This window comes from Lissotriton vulgaris, chromosome 1_1 (genome assembly GCF_964263255.1).
Source record: "Lissotriton vulgaris chromosome 1_1, aLisVul1.2, whole genome shotgun sequence".
NCBI classification, from domain to species: Eukaryota; Metazoa; Chordata; class Amphibia; order Caudata; family Salamandridae; genus Lissotriton; species Lissotriton vulgaris.
In genome coordinates this window covers 363753381-363777558 of record NC_141685.1, presented here as the reverse complement: position 1 = coordinate 363777558, position 24178 = coordinate 363753381, and the positions used below count along the sequence as shown (strand labels likewise).

Below are 24178 nucleotides of genomic sequence, written 5' to 3'. Positions count from 1 at the left end.
TACAGATGGTGGAGCGGAGCAATGAATAGGCTGAGAAAACTCACATTCCCGACAGAACGTGAGCGTTAATAATATATAGCACGTGCATACTAATAAAAGTCTGAATCACAAGTCACTTTGGAGAATGCATGATGGAGTTCGTGTTGAAAAGCATAGAGTGCCAGTAATTTACGGTGTTACCAGTTATCAGCGCTATGAAAGCACCCTGGGTGCCAAGCGCTATAAAAGGTCGATCTCTCAATAAGTTAACAAACAAAAAAAACTGTGGTTCAAAGCTTTAGCAAACAGGAGTTAACAGACGAGTTGGCATTCTGATTTGTCCTGTACTTACTGCACATGGTATTTACAACAGAGTGAGGTATTCACTACATGAGGTAATTACCACACTACAAGCATTTTTTTTCCCGGACAGATTTTGACAGGAAAAAAAACTAGCAAAAGAAACCTACTGGGAAACAGCTAAAAAATTGGAAAATCGCACAGAATTACAGGCAGTAATATCTGATGCCAGATGCTATGCCTCATTCTGGTTTAGGAAAAACTTGAAAAAGGAGGTATTTACTACACAGGCTAAATAGCAACCATTGGGTAACGCCTAGTATAAACAGGTGCAGTAAACACCAAAATCTATAAGTCACCAAGAAGTCGTAATTGACTGTTTTTATCGCACCCAGTGGAGTCAGATTTAATCAAGTGCACCATATATCACACCACTTACTAGCCTGTTTTTATTGTGGTTCTTGTAAGAAGGGCCTGATTCCAAAGTTTCCATATATTAAAACACATGCAAGAATAATACTGAATTGCACTGACTGACGGCAACAAAAGATGCATTCAATACAGCATGCATGTACTGTGTCACTCATTGTTTCACGTACGCATGGATTCATCTATCCATTTACTCGTGGTTGCATTCATCCATTTACAATACAATACATATAGCCACATTCAGTCATAAGCCAGAACTACAGTCGTTGCGTGTTGTCTTAGTGAAGACAGTGCTTTTCATTGCGTTCTATTGTGCAGTTAGCGTTATATTTAGAAAGAACAATCCGATTCTGTTCTTGTGAGACGAAAATCACAGAAGGCGCTTTCTTAGTATCACTGGTGGCAGATTTTATAAAAGCATAGTGCGTTTTGGCAGTGCACAGTTATTCGACTCAAAACTAAAGTGGCAAGTATGGAATCTATCTGCAACCCTAGCTAAGGGCACTGTGACACCTGGGCCCGATACTACATGTGAGTGCTTTACTGGGATTTGCGCAATAGAGGGGTTTCTAGAGTCAACACGAGGGAAGATGCACTTGGATTTGCACTAAAAAAGTTATGCCTCACTAATATAGAATACATCGACATGTCCCACCACGTTGTGCAGCAGGGGAGGTTTTATGCATTTAGAGTTTGCCAGTGAAGCACTACTTTTGTTTTGTTTTCTTGTCTTTTTTTGAACAGCATTGTTTTCCCGGGTGGGTAAGTGCCCCAATCGTAGGGTACTGCAATGACTGATTGATGGGTGGATTGGTGACCACGTTCTTCCTGCTTACATTTCACATGCTTTACTTTGCTTTTTCCAGGATGTTGGTACTTTTGATTTAGGCAGCATATTGCTCTCTGTCTTGTCTAGAGTGTAATTTGAATGGAGTAGTTGCAAGTATATTATGGTTCTAAATCTAAAAGCACTCGCTACCACCTTCTTGGCCTCTAGCAATTTTCAGAAACAATAAAAATGTCATGATAACACTGATGGTTAATGTTTTTCCTAGAGAGAGATCAGAGTTTTGTCTAGTGGAAGTTTTGACTCATGGAAAGGTAGCGCAGAAGGTTAATGTGCCTTCTGTAAAGAACATGTACCTGATGCAGATCACAAAATGCACATGATGTAAATAGGTCTGTGAGTCACTGCTTTTGTCGGAGAGATCCTTGTGTTACTTGCAGTTTGTACGTTGAAATCCTAACACAGAACAGTGAACTATTAACTGTCATCTAAGAGCTGCACGCAAACTGCAAGGTAAAAATGACCCCCAGTCTTTGTTTGATTATCCTAATGTTTCAAATATATATTGTTATATTTTTATTGTCAGCACCTGGTAAAACCTGACCACAATTACCATAATTTTTGGGCACTTTTTGGGCGAAGAACAAGAGGCCCCAACCTCCTTTGCTGCTCTTTCACCCCGGCTACAATATTTTTTTTAGATTGGAGTTAGGGCTATGTGTGTGGTCACTCAACATGGTGGGTGCACATTTTGAACATTGTACTCAGAAATGCATTGTATCTCGAAGTCTGTTATGAAGCTCTGTGGTTATACTGAATAAGCAGCTACCTATGTTATGACATCTCTTTATTAATGTAATAACTGCACTATCACAATTACTTTATTAACCTTCCTGCTTTCTCAAATTTGCTTGAAAATGCACCATTTGGCCACTCTTTTTACAAAATGTTCTCAGGGGGAAACCCCCCTTAGGTTGTTCGCGCTCGCTACGGTGCAGTATGACAATGATTTTACGCCACACCACTTTCAAATGCCACCAGCCGCCCCAGCTACTGGGGTGTTTACACATTCCTTAATAGAGGTCGCAACCCAAGCCTCCAAACACGAGCTGAAAATCCACTGTTTCGAGTGTTTTTCGAATCGTTTTCCCCGCCACCGTGTGCTATTGGTTCCTCACCGTTTGAGTGTGTCAGGGGGGCGATATCGTGGGCTTGCCGTGAGTTGATAGGTCTGCACTTTTGTCAGAAACGCAGAGCTTAAAGCACCCAACATGCGAGTTGAACACTTGTAATCAGCACAGCACCCAATAAACACTCACACAGGTAGAAAAGTCCAGAATAGTAATACCACTGCCAACGACAAGTTCCAGGCTGACTTTGTCAAAGTCGACACCAGTGCCCCGGATATACAAACCAACAAGCTGGAAATGTTGTGTTTTGCGAGTGACATTCTGGCCCTCTGTCTGCCTCTACTGTCCTTTCGCTCTCTGCGCCGCCCACTTAGTGCCAGGCTGAACCAATTGGAACGCGAAAAGAGTAGAACATGCTGTTATTATAGCAAGTCATGGCCGAAGGCGGGGCATGTATTCAGGGCGCTGCTGTGTGAGATGGTACGCGCTTGTCACGTGACCAGACGTAATCGCTTGGGTCGTTTCCTGTGATGGGAACCAGTGGCAGCTCTGAACTCAGTATTGCAATCTGAAAGCGAGCCGGCATAAGCAACTGTATGAGCTGTCCCCCCTGCTCTGTCCCAGGTCTTCCTACCCTGCTCACCCAGGCTTCTCGGTGTACATGAGCGCCTGGCACGTTCCCCCGCACAGTCACCGCCGCCATGGCCTCCAACATGGACCGGGAGATGATCCTTGCTGACTTCCAGGTACATGGGAATGGAAGTATGGTTCCGTGGTTTTAGTAGGATTTATATATTGCAATAATTCCGACATGACAGATGCTGCGGCCAACATAAGGCACTGCCTTCAGCAGAGGGTCAACTAGATTTAACCTGGCAGAGGGACAAAGAAGACTGCAACATACAACGATTGTCCGTCCTGACTTTAAATAGACATATCCTGAAAGGAATTGAGTAGCTGCACTTGTTTAATTTGAAAGGGACCTTGCCAGCACTTCTTATGAGGTGTCAAATAGTTTTAGTGGGAGAGTAACGACACTTCTCTATAACAAATAGGTATTCTCAGATAGCGACTAGCAACATTCTTATATTTCCATTTAGAGCACCGGCAGCAAGGAATTTCACAGCAGACGTTGGGGCTACGTGTTCACCCATCTCAGATTTTATTTGCATTGTCATGCTTTTTGTGATTGGTATGCTGTGTTGAAATAATCTTCCAAGCAAGTTCAACATATATTAATATTCCTGAAATAGGTTTTTAGATTCTCCACGAGAGTCTGTCCGCGTGCACCCTTTGAAAGGATTTGTGGAACTGTGGGTACCCATATGGCATTCATGTGCTTTATTCACAAGGAACGGGTGCCCACTACTTGGGTGTTAACAGCCTTGACGTGGGCGGGGTCCCGTTTGATATGTCTGGGGTGCCTACATACAAACAGGCAGGTGTGCTGCGAAGCCATCTAGTGGAAGCCGTTTTGAAGATATCAGTTTAGTGTTATTCGATTGATATTCATTCGAACTATAGCTGCCTTGGCTTTGTACACGAGGGTGTCTGTGTGGTGTATGATATGTATACAGACTGTTCTCTGGTTTCAGGACTCTACACCTGGCAGTTGAAAACTGACCCAGGAGTCTATGGCCATGTGATTTCCTAGTTGGGGTGTCACATATCAATACACAGAATGTGATTCCTTGGCTACTTTGTCAACCATACTTTAGTGTCTAGTTTTCCACCGACAACCCCAACACACAGAACCAGTGCATTCACTGGGTTGGTGTCAGCCATTAGAGTAAAATAGATTGGCTACCTTTCGTAGTACTATGGGCTATGTTTTCATGGTGTGGTGATAAACCATGATGTGTGTGTTTTTTTATATGTAAATTTATTTGGTTGACCTTGAATGGGATGGCAGTTCTGGTTTACAGCACTGATTTTGGGGCCTTTACTCTAGAAGTGCTGTGGATTCTTCCTCATTAAGATTTCAGACAAGGCAGCGCCATTGAATGTACACAGTTTTGTAGCTTTTGTGGAGCATTGTGCAGATTTATTCCTATGGGGCTGGACATCTTCTAGGGACTCCAACGTCCCCAAGGAAGTGGGTGGTATTCCTAGTTGTTTGCCTTCATAGCAGCGCCCACCAGAAATTTCAGTAAGCCGCTCTATATTACTCAGTGTAAATGTCACACGGACCAGTGGCAATTTATAGGTCAAAGCTAATCAGCCATCGCAGCTGTCTGGTTTGCTAAAGATATCTTGGGGACTTTCAAAAAGCTTTCCTGGGAATGCTTACTATTGGCTTTATGGTTTGTCACTCACATTTGCTTGTTTTCCATTTGCTGGCTTCGTTTGTTTTAGGTCGTTCAGCGTTAGTTCATCCATTCCATGGAGGGAAGCTTATTTACTGTTTTCTTCTGAGTGCTCATTTTCTTTGAACAGGCCTTTAAATCGTGTTCTTAGCTAGTTGCATTTGCTGTGTATTCAAACACAGAGGTCAAATGTCAGGCTCTGTCTTCTGAGGATGCTTGGCGTTTACTTTTCCTACTTCAAAGTGATAGGATTTTTGTGACAATCTTGCTGTGAAAGTAAAGGTTTTTTTGTAGCACACAACATTTTAAATGTCTGTTAATAAATTGTGCAGGTATTTCAGATTCGATCAGAATTAGGAACGCACAAATAGAGCACTTTTTTTTGTAATAATGAAGTGTGTTAGAAACATTTTAATACTATCAAAACTAATCAATACACTAGGTGATGTAATTTGCACACATTATCTTTTGTGCGCTGTGTAGTTTTTTCTGTTAAACTGTATTTCTGTGCAAATGTAATGACATTTTCAATTGAGAATGTGCTATCTGTAATGGCAGTGTGCTACCACACCATGCATACTCCACTTCACGCCACTCCACTGCACTCTACTATATGCCACTCAACTCAGCATCACTGCACTCCACACCACTGCACTCTACACCAACTCTACGTCTCTACTCTACAGCAGTCCACTATATGCCACTGCACTCTACTCCACCCAACTGCACTTTGCAGGGAAGCGCCGCTTACATCGGATATGTCGCATCGCGCTGACAGTGCATCGCTGCTGTTACATCGTGCGCGACATCACATCGCATACCGTCAGAACGCATGCAAGTACATCGCATTTCATTCTACATCGTTAAACATTACATCGGAAGACACTTTTGCGAGCAGAATATTTCTTTGTTGAAGACACTTTTGTTTATTAGCCGGCACGTACAATACGTCAATAAATAAAAAAAAAAAATAATAAAATATGTGGTCTGACGGATCGGTTGCCAGACTTTGGTGCTGGCAGACAAGGTTCGAGCCTCCACTCATACCAAAATGATATACGACCAGCGGAATTGTGCGCATATGCGCAATTGTGTTTATAAAATGGAAATTGTCTTTATTAAAGTAAATGTATTAATGCTGAGTGGATGCATCATATTTAAAAATTGTCTTTATTAAAGTAAATGTATTAATGCTGAGTGGATGCATCATATTTAATAAATAAAATGGACATTGTCTTTATTAAAGGATTGTTTATTTAAGAACATTTCTTTACCGGCATTATATTTATTTGTTGAAGACACTTTTGCGAGCAGAATCGCTGCTTGTTTATTTAAGAACAGATCCGGCCTTTTATACCGCCACAAGAGACTTTGGTGCTCTTCTTAAATAAAGCAATTGATTTGGAAAACAAAGAACTGCAACGCAAATCAGGTCATTTCTTTCAAGATACTAACATCTGTTTCAAGCCGGCACGTACAATACGTCAATAAATAAAAAAATTAATAAATAAAATATGTGGTCTGACGGATCGGTTGCCAGACTTTGGTGCTGCAAACAAAACAGGTGATGGACAGAATGTGGATCAATGTCACACATTCACCCCAGTCCAAAGATCTGGGCCCAAATCCATCGTTTTTTTGCACTCCACACCACCCTGGGTTAGACAATGGCGATATGCAAATCAGCTCTGACCCTGTGCCCCATGGGAACAGTCCAGTCCGAACTACAAAAGCCATGTCCTTCCCAGAACGGAATCAAGCATCCGAGGACCGGACCGGTTTCGAGGTAACACCTCTCATCAGCCCGGCTAGCTTGACTCCAGTGGTGTGGAGTGCCTGGGACCCACGTCTGAGCATCCCCAGCGCACTTATGGCGGTATTGCAAACAAAACAGGTGATGGACAGAATGTGGATCAATGTCACACATTCACCCCAGTCCAAAGATCTGGGCCCAAATCCATCGTTTTTTTGCACTCCACACCACCCTGGGTTAGACAATGGCGATATGCAAATCAGCTCTGACCCTGTGCCCCATGGGAACAGTCCAGTCCGAACTACAAAAGCCATGTCCTGCAAATTCCGCCCTAAGTGCGCTGGGGATGCTCAGATGTAGGTCCCAGGCACCACAGGGTCAGAGCTGATTTGCATATCGCCATTGTCTAACCCAGGGTGGTGTGGAGTGCAAAAAAACGATGGATTTGGGCCCAGATCTTTGGACTGGGGTGAATGTGTGACATTGATCCACATTCGGTCCATCACCTGTTTTGTTTGCAGACTTTGGTGCTGGCAGACAAGGTTCGAGCCTCCACTCATACCAAAATGATATACGTCCAGCGGAATTGTGCGCATATGCGCAATTGTGTTTATAAAATCGAAATTGTTTTTATTAAAATAAATGTATTTGGAAACAAAGAAATGCATCATATTTATTCAGGCATCATATTTAATACGGGTGGATGGATGGGCGGGTGGGCTGGATGGGTCCTGGTGAATTGATGTGTGTGTGTGGGTGCGGTGGATGGATGTGGGTGGGTGGGATGGGTGGATGTGGGTGGGTGGGATGGGTACATGAAATAAATGTATTTGGAAACAAAGAAATGCATCATATTTATTCAGGCATCATATTTAATACGGGTGGATGGATGGGCGGGTGGGTTGGATGGGTCCTGGTGGATTGATGTGTGTGTGTGGGTGCGGTGGATGGATGTGGGTGGGTGGGATGGGTGGATGTGGGTGGGTGGGATGGGTACATGGGTGATGGTGGATTAATGGATGAGTGGGTGGGTGGGATGGGTGGATGGATGGATGTGGTGGATTAATGGTTGGATGGGTGGGTGCTGGGGGATGGATGGGCGGGTGGGTTGGATGGGTCCTGGTGGATTGATGTGTGTGGGTGCGGTGGATGGATGTGGGTGGGTGGGATGGGTGGATGTGGGTGGGTGGGATGGGTGTATGGGTGATGGTGGATTAATGGATGAGTGGGTGGGATGGGTGGATGGATGGATGTGGGTGGGATGGGTGGATGGGTGATGGTGGGTTAATGGATGAGTGGGTGGGATGGGTGGATGGATGGATGGATGTGGGTGGGTGGGATGGGTGGATGCATGTGGGTGGGTGGGATGGGTGTATGGGTGATGGTGGGTTAATGGATTAGTGGGTGGATGGATGGATGTGGGTGGGTGGGATGGGTGGATGGATGTGGGTGGGTGGGATGGGTGTATGGGTGATGGTGGATTAATGGATGAGTGGGTGGGGTGGGTGGATGGATGGATGGATGTGGGTGGGTGGGGTGGATGGATGTGGGTGTGTGGGATGGGTGTATGGGTTATGGTGGATTAATGGGTGGGTGGGTGGGATGGATGGATGTGGGTGGGTGGGATGGGTGGATGATGGTGGATTAATGGATGAGTGGGTGGGTGGGTGGGATGGGTCAATGGATGGATGTGGGTGGGATGATGAGTGGATGCATCATATATAATGGATGAGTGGGTGGGATCGGTGGATGGATGGATGTGGGTGGGTGGGATGGGTGGATGCATGTGGGTGGGTGGGATGGGTGTATGGGTGATGGTGGGTTAATGGATGGGTGGGTGGTTGGGTGGGATGGGTGGATGGATGGATGGATGGATGTGGGTGGGTGGGATGGGTGGATGGATGTGGGTGTGTGGGATGGGTGTATGGGTGATGGTGGATTAATGGATGAGTGAGTGGGTGGGTGGGTGGGATGGGTGGATGGATGGATGTGGGTGGGTGGGATGGGTGGATGATGGTGGTTTAATGGATGGGTGGGTGGGTGGGATGGGTGGATGGATGGATGTGGATGGGTGGGATGGGTGGATGATGGTGGATTAATGGATGAGTGGGTGGGTGGGTGGGATGGGTGGATGGATGGATGTGGGTGGGATTGGTGGATGGGTGATGGTGGGTTAATGGATGAGTGGGTGGGATGGGTGGATGGATGGATGTGGGTGGGTGGGAGGGGTCGATGGATGTGGGTGTGTGGGATGGGTGTATGGGTGATGGTGGATTAATGGATGAGTGGGTGGGTGGGATGGGTGGATGGATGGATGTGGGTGGGTGGGATGGGTGTATGGGTGATGGTGGGTTAATGGATGAGTGGGTGGGGTGGATGGATGGATGTGGGTGGGTGGGATGGGTGTATGGGTGATGGTGGATTAATGGATGAGTGGGTGGGTGGGTGGGATGGGTGGATGGATGGATGTGGGTGGGTGGGATGGGTGGATGGGTGATGGTGGATTAATGGAGGTGATCTGTAATGTCACATACAAAAATAGACAAGAATCAAGTTTGTACATTTTTATTTGTCAAACACTAATTCAACGTTTGTACATAGTTAATAGTCAAACACAATAAACACGTTTGTACATTAGGATTTGGTAAACACAATAAATAAGTTTGTACATTTTTATTTGGTTTACATTGCATTGATACAAATTACTTACAGACTTACTAGGTATGTAATAGCCCCAAAATGAATTGAATAATAGTACATATACATGGGGAAATGTAAACACGATAGGGGGTACAATTTACAGACTGGGTTATCGGGCACACCAGTAAGGGTTCAGAGGATGGAATACAACACATACAAGTGACAACTTTTTTACCCAAAGGAATTAAGCACATGTGCGATGGAAGACAGGTAGTCAGAAGGCGCAGAGAAGGGGAAAAGTTTTACTACTGCCAAAAGTCGGACAGACATTTCCTTTGAACGGGGGCAAACACGTGGGTGGAGATTAGCTGCTAAACACTGTGACATTCGCATTTCCTGGAAACTTTGCTCCTTTTTTAAAATCTCAAGAAAACAGTAGAAATTAGGGTGCGGTTTCCCAATACTTTTGTTTAAAGAGTTGTGCCAACCCTGAAGGGCATTGTTTGTCTTTGCTCCTCCCTCTAAGCAGGTCGAGTAGCAGTTCCACCAGTCCACAAGAAAACGTGGTTTCCTCCGGCAACCCGACCTGCTTAGATGCCCAATCCATGTGTCTTCAAAATAATTTAATAATGGTGCCAATTTGTCCTCGTTTACCATAAAATATTCTGACTCTGTAATCGATGTGTAGTAGTCATCTACACTATCAGGAGGAACAAAGCAAAGACCAGCTAGTTTTTTCAGCTCAAACTGCAGTTGACTATCAGACACATAATCCTCAATAAGGGATGTTTTTTGAATTTTGCGCCAAATAGCCTGAGAAAAGTGAAAATAACATCCTTGTATTTGGGTATCAATGTACAATTTCTTTACAACATTCATCATGGGTAATTCAAAGTCCATGATTACTTTTCTCGGACTTTTGTTTGGGATTTTAGATTTTACAACTGACAAAAACTAAGTATACGTTGAGGATTGTTTGTCTGGTAATAAACTGTAGACTAAAGGAACTACAATGTCGTTGACGTACCCGTGAATGGTGTAGATTTGAGCGAAAGGGGTGGGCGTGCTTTTAAAGGTCCCATCAAGCATCCACACATCACTGTTCTCCAAGCGGTTAAGATTACGGGGGGTGCTGAATATTAAAATGCGCTTATGACAATTGTCATTGTCATACAGAGGAAACTGTTCCTTTGAAACGGTGAAAGAGAGTTCAGCAGGAATTTCAATCTCCCCAAAAGTTTGAGGTGCCACACTTTTTGGATGCTTCGCGAGTTTCTTACGTTGGATCATTCGACGTAAGCTGGAGATGGCAGGCATACTACTAGCCACATGTTCAGTAATATGTTGTGATACCTCCCTTAAAATGGCACCACAAGGGTCATTGGAGTTGCCTGCAATCATTTTCATCTCGTTTATCGATTCTCTAACTTCAATAGCAGTTGCAGAGGCCGAGTGGTTATGCTCTGTGCTTCTTAAAACAGACTCACCCAGAGTAACCGCTCGTCCTCTGCAATGCCTTGAGTAATATTGCACACACTTCCAATGACCCCGTGGCTCAGAATTTCTCTCCTTGCAATATATATAACCGCTGTGTTTCAGTAGGCGATTTCCTCTGCTTGACATGATATATTGCGCCATCTTAGGATCAGACATTTGCTGTCAAAAAAAAAAAAATGTTTTTTAAAAGGAAGACAACAGAAAATGCATTTTCAAAATAGTAACAAAGACATTTGCGGTAGTAAAGAAACAAAAACATTCCTCTTAAAAAGCATAAGAAAGCCACACTTTCCCTAATGGCGGACACAAAATGCATACAGCACTGCATACACCCCTGCACCCGCGCCAGTAAACCTCCATCCTAATCGGCCCCAGAAGGATGGAAGGCCCGCATGAAAAAAACAAAAACATAACCTCCCCAAGATTAGTTCCTAAAGTTTAAGCGATTGCCATTATAAATTACAATAACTTTTATTTTAAAATACATTATTTTATTATAAGACTATAGAATTTGTAACATCAATGCTTGTCAGTGACGTCAATCCCAAACATGTGCCATTTACAAGGCTATAGGTGTCACATTGCACAGAAATACAAGTATTAAGATTGTTAAGGACAAAGCTATTAATGTCACAATATAAAAAAAACAAAACATTTATAACAATTTTGTCATGTCCCGGTGAAATAAAGCCAACTTGCCTAATGCCGGACCTATTGCATTGCAAATGCATGTTTACCTTTTGTGCTAATCTGCTGCACTTAGCGTAGAAACCTTAAATCTTTGCTGGACTTGCACCTCCGTGACCTTTAAAAATCTGTAACGGGAAGTAAGAAAGAAAGGTTAGCTGTGGCATTATTACTTTGGTCTTTCAACTACACTATTTGCAGTTACAAGGCTTTAAAGGTTTTCTATGTTATAAGTACTGTACTACAAAACTACAACGAAACATAGCAATTTTTTTCTGCACATAAAAAAATTTTTTTTTTGCGGTGCAATTATTACACGCCTAATAGACCAAACAGCAAAGACATTAAATTCCATGGTACTATGCAGCACATACCTCCCAGACACTAGTTCGTGTCGTAAGAGTAAATTGGACATTTCATTAATGTACCTCTATCGTTGTTTTACGCTTTGGATGGCCTTCTTCTCAGTTTTGGATAACCACACAAAGCCTCACGGTGGCGACGGGCTATTTTAAGGGGCGAAATAGAGATTAGTCTAACGTTGGGTATATCAAGCCAAGCCAGCAACAATTTATGCAATCACAAAACCCATCCACCAACCCATCCATCCAACAAACCATCCAACCACCAACACACCCACCTGCCATGGTACTATGCGACACTTTTCTTCAAGTGCATATGGTACATTTGCAAGTTTATTTAATTTCTATCTTTTATGTAACGCGTGTAATTCAACGCAAAGTCCTTATGTTTTGCTGCTTGCAAACGCTCGCGAGGACGTTGCGGCCGATAAACTGCAAAGTTATGAAGAGAAGGTGCGCTCCGTGTCTATGATCAAAGCGGTCTACATGCATGCTGTAAGGCAAATTACCTTTGTTTTCTGCTGCCTGTTGGTGTTCCAAGCTATTTGAAGCACAAAATTAGTGCTGTGTGATGCAGGCAACGACGTGTCGACCACCTGATTTGTGATGATCTAAGAGAAATATGCCAGACAAAAATATGCAATATAAGCAGCTGAAAGTGAGTCATTTATTTAAGCATGAAAGCAAAACGATGTGTGCTTTCCTTGGCTTATAAAGCTAAGGGCAGAATGATTCAAATCAGACCCAGATGCAAAGCTTTGCATATACATAAATCGATAATTACATAACAAAGGGCACTGTAAGGCAAATTACCTTTGGTTTATGCTGCCTGTTGGTGTTCCAAGATATTTGAAGCACACAATTAGTGCCGTGTGATGCAGCCAACAACGTGACCTCTTGTCCAAGATAGCCTTAACAAAATAAATATCTCGGTTTTAGATATTTACTAGTGAATAAAATACATACAGATTTTATAGTGACGTTTTCGTCCTTCATTTTCTTTGAAGATTCTAATCAGTGGCGTCACTCGGGTTGGTGTTACCCGGCGCGGGTAACTCATGGTGTCACCCCCTCACAACTTACCGGATGGACCATCTCACCCTCTGCCTGCACCATGTCACCTCTGCCTGCACCATCTCCCCTCCGCCTGCACCATCCCTCCCTCTGCCTGCACCATCCCTCCCCTCCGCCTGCACCATCCCTCCCCTCCGCCTGCACCATCCCTCCCCCTGCCTGCACCATCCCTCCCCCTGCCTGCACTATATCTCCCCCTGCCTGCACCATCCCTCCCCTCCGCCTGCACCATCCCTCCCCTCCGCCTGCACTATATCTCCCCCTGCCTGCACTATATCTCCCCCTGCCTGCACTATATCTCCCCCTGCCTGCACCATCCCTCCCCCTGCCTGCACCATCCCTCCCCCTGCCTGCACCATCCCTCCCCCTGCCTGCACCATCCCTCCCCTCCGCCTGCACCATCCCTCCCCTCCGCCTGCACCATCCCTCCCCTCCGCCTGCACCATCCCTCCCCCTGCCTGAACCATCTCCCCCCCTGCCTGCACCATCTCCCTCCCTGCCTGCACCATCTCTGCCTGAACCATCTCCCCTCCGCCTGCACCATCTCTCCTCCGCCTGCACCATCCCTCCCCTCCGCCTGCACCATATCTCCCCCTGCCTGCACCACCCCTCCCCCTGCCTGCAGCTCTTTTAACCCTTTCCTCGTCGCCTCCCCCCCCCCCTTGGCTTCCCCCTCACAGTTCTCAGCTCTTCACAAACTGACTGAAATAAACTGATTAAATGTGCTTTTGCATTCGTGCAGTGGTATTAAAACAATATGACACTGCTGCCTACGTTCTCACAGGCAGTGAATGTTAAAAACGAATATCACTTTGCCGGACGCGCTAAATATTTTTGCACCCTCAACTTTCATACATTAGCCTTTTTTTTCGTTCTGCGCTCCGCTTTGCTTATGAGGTCAGGGTTCAGTGGGTTCTGCCACTTATTAAGCATTTATTTAGCAGAGGACGGTGCACGCGATGGATCGTCATACAACCAATGCCTTCAGAAAATATATTACAAAAACTGTGCTTTGCTATTCGATGTATTTACAAATTGCACTAAGAATAAAGTAAAATTAAACAACATTTTTGCACAAGTATTTCAGCACAAATATTTTCGAGTTCGATTTTCATTGTTTCCAGGAAATATGCATTCATTTAATACTTAAATGTGCCGAGAATTATCTAGTGCCTGCCTTGATTATTCGTGATAAAAAGTAAATGGGCGCTATGACCTACAAGCACCTTATTTACATACAGCATGCCACGAATGGGTTCTGGGGGGAACACGGGTAGGGACAGAATTCTACACATGAGGAAAGGAGGCCCAGGTCGTGTAACGCTTAACTGCAAAAACCCAAGAATAACATAGGATTTCTATCCGTTTCTCTCTGGTGGAGTACTAGTTTGTGATGCTAAAATATCAATGAATTTTGGGCATACAGTAACCTTCGTCACAGGGTAGATTTTCCCATTAAGTGCCAGATTTGGTGCAATAAGTCGTGCACAGTGGACACTATACTAAAGGGTACATTGCATTAGACCAATGTGCCTGTGTGTGTATTAACTGCTTGCCGAGTTCATTACCTCGCCCAACCTTATGTACCCCTAGCCCTCTTTTAATTTGCCTGAGGTTAGTCGAGCAAGACAGGCCCCATTATCCTGACGAGACTCTGCAGATGATCGGGGAATTGAACCGGGAATGGAAAAATGCATCAGGTGGACGGGAAATGAAAACATTAAGCGGACATTATTATTTCTTATTCCCACAACGAAGTTATCGAGGGCAAAAACACAGGTTACCGATGTGAATACACCATTTCACTACAGTCAAATGCCTTATTATTTATGCGCACTACAAGAGAGGTAACACGGGTTTCTCACAGGTTTCCTATTGCTAAAGATCAGAACATTAGAAAACAACAAACCACGGTCGCGGAAACACTGCAGACACGCGTGCAGACTTGACAATAACCTAAATTGAACGTTTTCAAACATGAGCCGTGAGGATAAAGGGGGGAGGAGGGAAACATAAAATCCGCTGTGCACTACTACGTGAATAGGCATGAGTGAACACACGGTGGCACAAAACAGATATCACAGGCTACTAGGGGTGCACAAATAACATACAAAGATGAGGGAAATCCAGCGCAATTCGAATCACCTTCTTACAAAACATTTACAATCGGAGTGAGTAGGGAATAAAATGAGTAAGCACGAGCGTACTGCACACTTACCGGTTCCAAAGGATGCAGGTTCCAAAGGATGTCCGCAGGGAAAGACACAGGCACAAATGGCGGAAAACACGGTGGGCAAGACGATATATATCCCCCCACCCCCCACAAACCCATTGGATAGCAAAATTTGTAACCGATGTGAAACATCGCGTTGTCATGTCGCGCGATGTTATGTCGCCGATGTGACACGCGATCCTGTTTCAAGGCCGCATTTGCGGCGCAACGTCGTGCGATGAGAAAATGGCCGATGTAAGTGCCATTGCGATGTTTTGTCCGCGATGCGAACGTCCGCGAGGACGTTGCACGCGATGGAGCGTCATACAACCCACTTTGCAACACTGAACTCTATGCCACTACACTGTACTCCAATGCACTCTACTCTGTATCATTCTGCACCACTGTACTCCACTCTACACCACTGTGCTCCACGCAACTCTACTCTACACCACTGAACTCCGTGCACCTCTACTCTACACAACTGCACTGTACACCACTCCTCTTTGCCCTGTATCACCCCTCCACTCTGCCCAACACCACTTCACCCTACCCAACTCTCCACCCTACCCTCAGCAATCTACTGCACCCTCGCCGCTCCGCTGCTCCGCACCACTCTCACCAATGCACTCTACGCCGCTCTACTTAATACCAATGCCCTCTACATCAGTGTACACTGCACCATTGCACTCTATGCCATTGCACTCTACACACTCTGCTCAATACCAGTGCACTCTACCCCACTGCATTCTACCCCAAACTACTTTGCACCACAGCACTCCATCTCATTCTGTATCTCTCTAATCTACACCACTGCACTCTACAACACTTTTCGCTGGGTCACTCTCCCGTGCACCACTGCACTCTACTCAGCACCACTCTGTTCTATGCCACTCTACTGCACTCTATGCCACTACACGTTATGTCCCTCTACTCTGCATCACTCCAGTCTATGCCACTATACTGTACTCTTCATCACTCTACTCTGTCACTGCACTCTACGCTACTCTACTCTGCCCCTCTGGCACTCTTTCCCCACAGCACTTTACTCTGCACCACTGTATTCTGCTCCACACTACTTTACAGCACTCTGGACCAGTGCACTCGACGCTTTGTCACTCTACTCGACTCCACAACACTATGCCACTCGACTCTACGCCACTGCATTTTTCTGCTCTTCCATTCCACTCTACTCTATGCCACTGTCTCACACTTTATGCTACTCCACTCTGTGCCACTCAATTCTACTCTACTTTGTGCCACTTTACTCCACTCTGTGCCACTCCATTCTACGATACTCTACTCCATTCCACTCTGTGCCGCTCCACAACACTCTACTCCAGTCTGCCACTCCACGCCACTCCATGTCTCTCTACCCTACTGTATGCCATTCCACTCTACACTAATCTGTCACTTCACTGTACGACACTCCCTCTGTCACTCCACTTTACTCCACAACACACTGCTCTAGTCTACACCACTCTATGCCATCCCACTGTGACACTTAACTGTAAGCCACTCTACACCATTCCATTCTACACCACTCCATTCTTTACTACTTCACAACACTCTGACGCTCCACGCCACTCTTTGTCATACCACTCTCCTCTATGCCACTAACTACTAGGCATGCTGAACAGCAGACACACTGGTGTACAACAAGGCTAGAACATTTATATAGAACATTGTCAAAGCCAATAGCTATTGCGTAGACGAGAACTATTGCTTTTCCAGTGCTTGTTTCCTACTAAGTGCGGTCCAGTGGAATCACAGAGGCACTCTTGAGAGTTTACTTGCACCCAAGTATGTGTCTCACGGAGGAAGAGTGTGTTGTGATGTCTTTCCTCTTAGGCAGTATGAGCCAGATGTCTGAAGCACTGGTTCACAAAATACTAGTTGCAATTTGCCAACAGTGTTTTTGCGACCACTGTGGTATTTTGTGAACTGGCCTATGTACTAATAGGTCGGTTTGCAAAATACCAAACTGTAGTGGGGTCACAATTCGACCTACCTCATAAATACTAATGAGTTGGGTCTCAAATTGCGACCCATTATGATTCACAACCATCACAGGTTTGATGGCCTGCTGGTGCAGGCAGTCCATTGTCTGTGATTGTTTTCAAATAAGGAAGTCATTAAAGAAAAAAAAATGCTGTCCCTTTCCTTTAAAAGAAAAAAAAAGAAAAGTTTTTCAGAAGCATTTTTGCAGTTTAGGTAGTGGTCCATGAGACTGCATTGTATTGCAGTTTAAGTGAGACTGCAATACAGTGCAGCCCCAGATAACTACCGATCCACCCCAGGAAGAATGCCAATGTTCACATTTGATGTTTACAAAGCTATGTCCAATAAAATGCATTGCCCCTCTTTGATATTTCACATTTAGGTGGATAATAAATAACATAATATATTGGCAACAAAATAAATCTGGATAAAGTTAGGAAAAAAGGGCACCAATTCCCAAAACCATTTGTAAATGTGGGAACCAAGGTGCGCAGAAAGTTAAATTTTGTTTGGTTGACACTTCCAACTCCTTAAGTAAAATATGTAGCTATGTAACCACACATTTATTGATGGAAACTGACAGTGATTAGGATTGTACAGAGCACTGAGCTAAGAGAAACCGATGGGAAAATAAATTGTTCTAAGTATTAAAGGGGTGGCACCATTTATAATTTATAATGTTTGGAACACCTACAAAGTTTAAACCTTGTGACAATTCGGCAGGGGTGTACACATTTGCGTTCATTTTTTAAACTTAAAAAGATTTGCAAGGTGTGAAGCTATCAGAATGTAAAAAATATTGACAGGGCACTTTCAAATGCAGTTTGTGCTGATGGGGAAGTAAATCCTGTTGCTGCTTACGCCATGCATAGTGGCAACTGGATTGTCCCAGCTATTCTGTCATGTTTGCTGATTATCCAGAACTAAAAGAACCATCCTAAGAACAGACTTTCAGGCAGCAGCATATTTCAGTCTCAACTGTTGATAGACCACTGTGTTCTTCTGCTGTCACTCAAAGGCAAGGTAAGCCCTGAGCAGCTGAAGATAAATGAATATTATCAAGAGGAAGGGGCAGCCAAATTATGGTATCAAAAGGAGGTAGAGTGGCCAACATTTGCAGGATCACTCTTACAACCATTTCCGGTTTTCCTCACCCCACCAGAGAGGAGGAGCGGCATTTTTAGAGACTAGCGGCCAGATTCATCAAGCCGAATACGGCTCGCAAAGGGCCAGATTCTGAGAATCTGGCCCTTTGCGAGCGCTATTTTTGCATTTGGGATTCATCATCCCAAATGCAAAAATCGCATTTTTAGAAATCTCATATTTGCGATTAATTGCATTTAAGGAATCTCAATTAGAGATTCCTTAAATGCAATTCAAGAAGCATTTAAAAATTGCAAAATCGCAATTTGTGGCCGCTATTTACCGCGAGGTCAAACCTCGTGGTAAATGGCGAAAACTTAGAAAAATGCATTTTTCTAAGTTGCATGTTACACACACACATGTCCTATGGACCTGTGTGTGCACAGCACCAATGCAGATTACATTTCAAGGGTGCTACAGGGTGTCCTTTGGACACCCCTGGCACCCTTGAAATCGCATCCTTATTTGTGATTAGCAAATTGCTAATCGCAGATATGGAATAACTCCCCATTCATTCCTATGGGCCTGCCCATAGGAATGAATGGGGAGTTATTCCTTATTTGCGATTAGCAATTTGAAATGAAATGAAATTAAATGAAATGAAAATGGGATTTGTAGAGCGCTGCAGTTGCCCTGAGGCGTCCAGGCGCTGGAAAACAGAAGATGCCCTCATAAGGTTACTATTTATTAAACAGGAGAGTTTTTAGCTGTTTCCGGAAGCTAATTAGGTTGGCATTATTTCGCAGCTGCAGAGGGAGGGTGTTCCAGAGTTTGGATACGTGGTACGAGAACGAGCGTTCTCCTGCTCTGGCTCTAAAAATTCTGGGGATTTTGGCTAATGATGCCGCTGAGGAACGAAGAGTCTTGTTGGGCAGGTATGGAGAGATCAGGGAGCAGTTGATTTCTGGGCCCATTTTCCAAAAAGTCTGGTGGGCAATGCAAAGAGCTTTAAACTTCACTCTGTCCCTAACAGGCAGCCAGTGTAAAGTTTTTAGGCCAGTTTTTATTGAGGTCCTCCGTGGGACTCCCAGTAGCGCCCGGGCAGCACAGTTTTGAGTGCGCTGAAGCTTTTGTAGGGTGTAGTCTGGTGCTCCAAGATAGAGGGCATTATTAAAATCCAGACGGGATTGGATAAGGCCCTGTATGATTATTTGTCTGGCCTCGAATGGGAGAAGGGGAAGGATTTTTTTAATCACCCTGAGGAGGCCGAAACAAGTGGCTGACACCTTGGTGGCCTGTGTGTTAAGGCTCAGCGATTTATCGAGCCAAACTCCCAGGCTTTTGATGTTATCTCTGGGGGGTGGGGCCATACCCATGCTTGAGGGCCAAATCAGTTCCATGGTGGAGGGGGCCGACGGGCCCAGGAGCATGAGCTCAGTTTTGTCATCGTTGAGCTTCAGACATGAGCTCATCATCCAGCTCTTTACATCCTCCAGACAAGCCGCTAGATCTGGCGGAGACTGGAGGCCGCTCTTTTGTGCAAGAGAGACCACCAGCTGGGTGTCGTCCGCATAGGAGATGATATTGACACCATGCGGACGAACAATCCCAGCCAGCGGCCTCATGTATGCATTGAAGAGCGTAGGGCTTAAGGATGAGCCCTGCGGAACTCCGCACCCCAGAGGCCTACTTGATGAAAGGGATGTGCCGTCGAAGACCTGGAGGGTTCTGTCCGATAAAAAAGACTCTAACCATATCCGGGCATCTCCGGACACTCCTAGGTCGGCAAGACGGTTCAACAAGATTTTGTGGTGTACCGTTTCAAACGCGGCACTCAGATCGAGGAGGATCACTGCCATTGACCCCCCCTCAATCCAAGATCCGTCTTGCCTCCTCAGTTACGGCCAGTAGGGCGGTCTCTGTCCCATGTTTTGGGCGGAAACCCGTCTGAGAGGCGTTGAGGAGATGGTTTTCCTCGAAGAACGTCGTCAGAATGGTATTGACGTACTTCTCCAGGATCTTAGACGCCCATGGGAGCAGAGAGATCGGGCGGTAGTTGCTTGGGTTGGCTGGGTCAAGGGAGGTTTTTTTTAGTAGGGCCCGCACCATTGCGTGCTTCCAGGTCGTCGGTACTGTCCCACTCAGTATGGAGGAGTTCAGCAGTTCCAGAAGCGTGGGGAAAATGGTTTTGCTGGCCAGTCCCAGTGAGCCTGGAGGGGCAGGGTCACACGGAGAGCCGTTTTTTATTTGTTGAGCTAGTTTCTCTAATGTTTCCATTGTTATCGAGGGAAAGGACTCCAGCCACTTGTCCCTGTTCGGAGCTGAGTCCAGGCATTGGGGGGGCAGGTCGGTGGGTGGGTTAGGAAAAGAAAGGTAGATTTTGTTCACTTTTTGAAAGAAGAATTCCACCAGATCATTACATTTGGACGATGAGTTATTATTATCTGTGGCAGGCAGGGGAGGTTTTATCAGGGAGTTTACTATGCGATATATTTCTTTCGGTTTTGATTTAGCCGTAGTTTTTTTAAGGTTATAGTAGGCTGCTTGCGAAGTTTTTATGGCCAGTTTGTAGTTCCTGATCATTTCCCTATAGGTGGTTTTTTCTTCAGGGTTATAGGATATGCGCCATTTCCTCTCTTGTCTCTTACAGAGACGTTTATGGTTTCTGAGATCTTCTGTATACCATGGGGCTGATTTACTTTGTCTCTTGGATCTAGATGGATATGACGGAAGAACTGAGTCAAGAGAGGTGGTTATCCACTCATCATATTTCATGTTATTTGACATTGGGTCTTGGGAGAGAGTGGGTCTAGTGGTGCTGAGAGCCTTCATCCAGTTGTCGATAGGAAGTTTTGGCTAGTTGCGAGTTTTCCTAGATGTAAATAAGGATGGGGTGGTTTGCTCGTGGTCCAGGTGAAGGCTATCAGGAAATGGTCCGACCATGGAAGGCTACTGATGGTGCCAACTTTAAGCTGGTCACTGTTACTAAAAATTGGATCTAACAGATGCCCCTTTTCATGTGTGGCAGAGGGGACTAGTTGCTCTAGTTGAATGGCAGCCAGGCTTGACTGTATCTCTAATGCCGTGGGGTCCAGCAGGTTGTCAAAATGGATGTTAAGATCTCCCAGTAAGGTGAAATTGGAGGGAGAGACAGCCAGCTGGGAGGCCACCGATAGAAGAGAGGTGTTAAATTGTCCAGTAGGACCAGGGGGGCGGTAAATGAGAATACCGGTGAAGCTGGTATTAGGGGAGAACTCGATAGAAAAGGAGAGATTTTCGCAGTCCTCAATGTCTTCCGCTAAACAGCGGCAGACATAGCTCTTTTTATAGAAAATCGCGAGGCCGCCACCTCTGCCCAGCGGTCGATCAGCCCGCGCTATCTGATATCCCGGAATAATGGCCTGTGCCAGATCCGGCTGGGAGTCTTGATTCAACCATGTCTAGGTCAAAAAGATTGCGTCTGGTGAGTGTTCATCTAATAGCAAAGAGATTTCTAGGCAGTGTTTCACTAAAGACCTACAGTTAAGTAGAAACATAGAGTATTCCTTTACCTCAGATCTGGCTTTGGTGATTTTAGTGATTAGTTCAGATTTACAGTGCGTGCAGCAGCGGGGGATCTCCAGGGGGTGTCTCGGGGTACCACAGCTGGGTGAGGTCGGTGGACGCAGCTGATGTAGGAGGCTCGAGCTGTATACATGTCTGTCACCCCCAGTGGGGCCAGGGGACATGGTCCCTGGGCCAGGCCGGGCGCAGACGAGCTTGGCTTAAGCGTGCCTTCGGCTAATCGCAAATAAGGAATGTGTAGGATTCGCAATTTATTTAGCGATTCCTACATGAATCCCGTTTTGCAAGTCCTTAATAGCGATTCCTTAATAATCGCTATTAAGGACTCGCAAAACGGCACTATGATGAATCTAGCTGTGGATCCCAGGTACGCATTGTCTTGCTAAATTGATCTATCAGGACAGAGTATAGCTGCATAGGGGCTTTCTTGAAGCCTTGAAAGGGAATGAAGTAACCAAGTGCACAATTTCATGTTGGGTTACACTTTTCTTTGCATTGAACAAGAAATATAATCTGGCTGACATTGAATTCTACTTCACGTGGGCCATTGCATCTTCTACTCTAAAGATGTGTCCCAGTGGGTGATATTTGTTGAGCAGTAACATGGCCATCCTTGCATACCTTTGCTAAATACTACTGCCTCGCTGTTCAGGCTTGTAGCAATGGATATTTTAACACAAAACTCCAAAATGTGAGGGTGAATAGAATTGTGAAACAGTCCGGCAACAACCTGGTGACCTGAACTGTGCAGTATATAACGGATGAGGAAGCTTCACCCACACTATAGTGACCTCACCCTGATTTAAGATGATACTATTAGGGTGGACTCAACTTCAGTAGGAGGAGTTCGTGATAAGAAATACTGGATAATGGTGTGATCCTGGATAATATAAAAATACCTTAAATTAACCCTATAGCAAATACCTTTTAACACAGTGGTATGAATGCGGGTGTAATAGTCTTTTCATCCTCAATCGTGCCAACATGTTTCAGCCTGTTGAGTGCCAATAATAAGCCAAGTGCAAAAAGAACAATTGATGGACAGAATATAGAACAATGTCATACATTCACCCCAGTACAGAGATCTAGGCCTAAATCTATCGTTTTTTGCTCCCCATGCCTTTCCAGTTTGGGCCCAGCCATATGCAAATCAGTCTTGACACTGCGCCCAATGGGATTAGTCGAGCCCGAACTATCAGGCCAGGTACTCCCTGAACTCGAAACAAGCATCCTAGGACCGGTTTCAGGCTTTCAGCCGTCATCAGCCAGGATAGCTTGATTCCAGTGGCATGGAGAACACGGTACCCATGTCTGGCAATACCCTTCCATCTCGGGGTGACAAATGCAAAAAGGACAGAATGCAGAACCAGGTCATACATTCACCCCCGTACAGAGATCTGGGCCTAAATCCCTTGTTTTTTTGCTCGCCATTCCAGTTTGGACCCAACCATATGTAAATCAGTCTTGAACCTGCGCCCAATGGGAACAGTCTAGCCGGGACTGCCAGGCCAGGTCCTCCCTGAACTGGAAACATGCATCCTAGGGCCGGTTTCGGGCTTTCTGTCCTCATCAGTCGAAAAAAGGGTGGACTCAACTTCAGTAGGACGTGTTCGTGATAAGAAATACTGGATAATGGTGTGATCCAGGATAATATAAAAATACCTTAAAGTTACCCCATAGCAAATACCTTTTAACACACGAGTATGAATGCAGGTGTAATAGTCTGTTCATCCTTAGTTGTGCCGACATGTTTCAGCCAGTTGAGTGCCAATAATAAGCCAAGGGCTATTGTTGGGGCAAAATGTAGCCCCACTCTTGGCTTTACCTAGAACATTTACTCAGTGAAAAACATATTTTCTACCTCCACAATAGTACTAGTACACCTAATAATAAGGTGATACAGTTTTATATGCATGTTGTGCTATATGGTGTTTATTCAGTTTAAAAGTTGAAAGCATGAACTTGTGACACAGTGATCAGCACAGATAACACTGCACATATGTCTGATGTGAGAACAATGAATACATTCATACACCTCTACTATTTAACCTAACTAATGGTTGCTTAGATACCCTGTTCTGGGTAGAGTCTCTGTAGTCACAGGGATTCAAAGAAGATGGTAGTGGTCCATATCTGTTACATGTGTTTTATTTTACAGCACATCCTAATCATCAGATAGCATGATGCCTCAGCATACAGCCAAACACACCACCAATCTAATTTTTGTAGTACAAAAAAATGAAGATATCATTAATTCATTGGTGGCAGTGGGGCTTCTGTGGTATTACATGATTTATTCCATTTATATTCATACACTTATACATTGCAGCCATTATTTGCCAACCGCAAACCAAACTCTATTTGACCCAGAAAA

General features: G+C 44.9%; 1 protein-coding gene across 2 annotated transcripts in view; it reads left to right on the top strand.

The window, feature by feature from the left end:
* Window positions 1-3089: 3089 nt before the first annotated feature.
* FAF1 (Fas associated factor 1) overlaps window positions 3090-24178 on the top strand; it is a 1861897-nt gene continuing 1840808 nt past the window's right edge. The window contains exon 1 of one of the 2 annotated variants that reach the window (XM_086952414.1): window positions 3090-3371. In XM_086952414.1, the coding sequence (XP_086808540.1) occupies window positions 3327-3371 (45 nt within the window). In that variant the 5' untranslated portion in view covers window positions 3090-3326. The remainder of the gene's footprint in view (window positions 3372-24178) is intronic. The other variant, XM_086952412.1, reaches the window with a different exon arrangement.